This window comes from Morone saxatilis, unplaced genomic scaffold (assembly GCF_004916995.1).
Source record: "Morone saxatilis isolate NCDOM2014 unplaced genomic scaffold, NCSU_SB_2.0 Contig21, whole genome shotgun sequence".
NCBI lineage: Eukaryota > Metazoa > Chordata > Actinopteri > Moronidae > Morone > Morone saxatilis.
Window position 1 is genome coordinate 5202814 of NW_023339774.1, and position 1808 is coordinate 5204621.

The following is a 1808-nucleotide window of genomic DNA, read 5'->3' on the forward strand; positions in this document are numbered from 1 at the left end:
GAGGAGAGGGGAGGGGAGGGGAGGGGAGGGGAGGGGATAATCTGGTTTCTCACGGCTGGCTCATGACTATATGGACACAGGGACGCCATGTTTTCCTTTCACCATCACCCTAAAGGTGACACGAGTCACTGCAGGTCTGCATCTCACCGTTATTTTAATTATTGATTAACCTTCTCGATGAATTGATTAATCGTTTGGTCTTTAAAATGAAGAAATCAGCGAAACCTCGATGCTGTCGGACACGGAGGAAGTCCTGAAGAAGTCTGAACTGTTAAAGAAGCAAACACGCTCAATGAGGAACTATCTGAACCTTTAACAACTCATTGATTATCATGTTCATTTCTAATTCATTTTCTTTCAACTTTTACTTTAAAGTAACAGGCTGCATTCAGTGAACCTATAATAACTGACTGACAACTGATATATTTAGCTATCAGAAACACACTTCACCATATCCCCATTGTCCCCATGGTGTCATTTATGTTGGATTTTTTAAGGTTTTTATTTCGATGTTTTCCCTCTGTTGAAAGAAAAGAAAACGCGATTAAACCATGGACACATTGATTGGGACTCTTGTCAGCCCTGACATCACTTCTTCCGTTTTCAGACTCATATCCGATTAAAGTGACACACAATGACCCTGCAAATAGTTTGAAACTGAGGCGCCAACTTCCTGTAAATAAATAAAACTACATGCACCAGAAAGAGAAACCGTCTGCGTCAATGTAAAAACTCCTTTCCTGCAGTTTTCGGTTGAATTAACTGTAGCATTTATTTGTGTACAGTTTTGACTCCCAGGCAGATAAATGACATAAATAAATATAAAAACACAACACTTTGGGGTATGAATAATGCATCGTTGCATGTGTGCATATCAATAATTCAAACAAACCACTATATCTACTCAATTATCTTTATTATGAATTATTCACCTGCATGGAGTGCATACTGGCAATCTAACAGACATCCTTGGGTGTGAGTACAAGTGGCAGGTTGGATATTTGGGTGATTTAAAAAGAAAAACAAAACAGATGTATAATTGGACCCCAGGTAAACAGATGGGAGTTGTTTTGGTGTGTGTCAGATTGAAAACACACTCACTAACGCGTTTATACACATCCTAAAGGCTAGAACTAAGTCTTTTTTTCCCCTCCACCAGGACAAAGTGGAAGAGGCAGACGGCGGTGGGACTGGAGCTGCTGGCGGAAGCTGGAAACTACTCCGCCCTGCAGAGGATGTTCCCGTCCCCGTACTTCTACCCGCAGAGCCTGGTGTCCAACCTGGACCCCGGAGCGGCCCTCTATCTGTACAGAGGCCCCTCGGCGCCCCCCCCGGCCCTGCAGAGACCCCTGGTTCCGCGGATCCTGCTGCACGGCCTGCAGGGGGGAAGCGAGCCGCCCCCTCCGCCGCCCCCTCTGCCCCCCATGTCCGGCGTGCTTTCTCGGCCGGCTCAGCAGCGGTGAGCCGGCCCCTGCAGAGCTGGGTTCCTTTTTTTTTTCCTTTTTTCTTTCTTTTTGTCTTTTTTTGTACGCCGACATTGGCAGCTTTGGACTCATTGGAAGAAATGAAACAAAGACAGAAAATGCTAAAAACGTGACGAACACGAGAAGAAGAAGAAGAAAAACTGTTCCAGGCCTTTATGTGGTCCGAAGTGACCGACAGGTTGAACCCTGTGGACTGAAACTCAGACTGTCTGTGTGGAAGGATTTGGTTTTTTTTCCCTGTTCATTTGGGACATGAGCTTTATTTATTATTTATTTATTTTTCGATATGAATCAAAGAATCTAAGTTATGTATTTATTTGATCC

At 44.1% G+C, this 1808-nt stretch overlaps 1 protein-coding gene across 1 annotated transcript in view; it reads left to right on the forward strand.

The window, feature by feature from the left end:
• Nucleotides 1-1463, forward strand: part of LOC118332840 (barH-like 1 homeobox protein) — a 3144-nt gene extending 1681 nt beyond the window's left edge. The window contains exon 2 of the mRNA XM_035668269.1: nt 1160-1463. Coding sequence (XP_035524162.1) covers nt 1160-1463 — 304 coding nt within the window. The remainder of the gene's footprint in view (nt 1-1159) is intronic.
• The last annotated feature ends 345 nt before the right edge of the window (nt 1464-1808 follow it).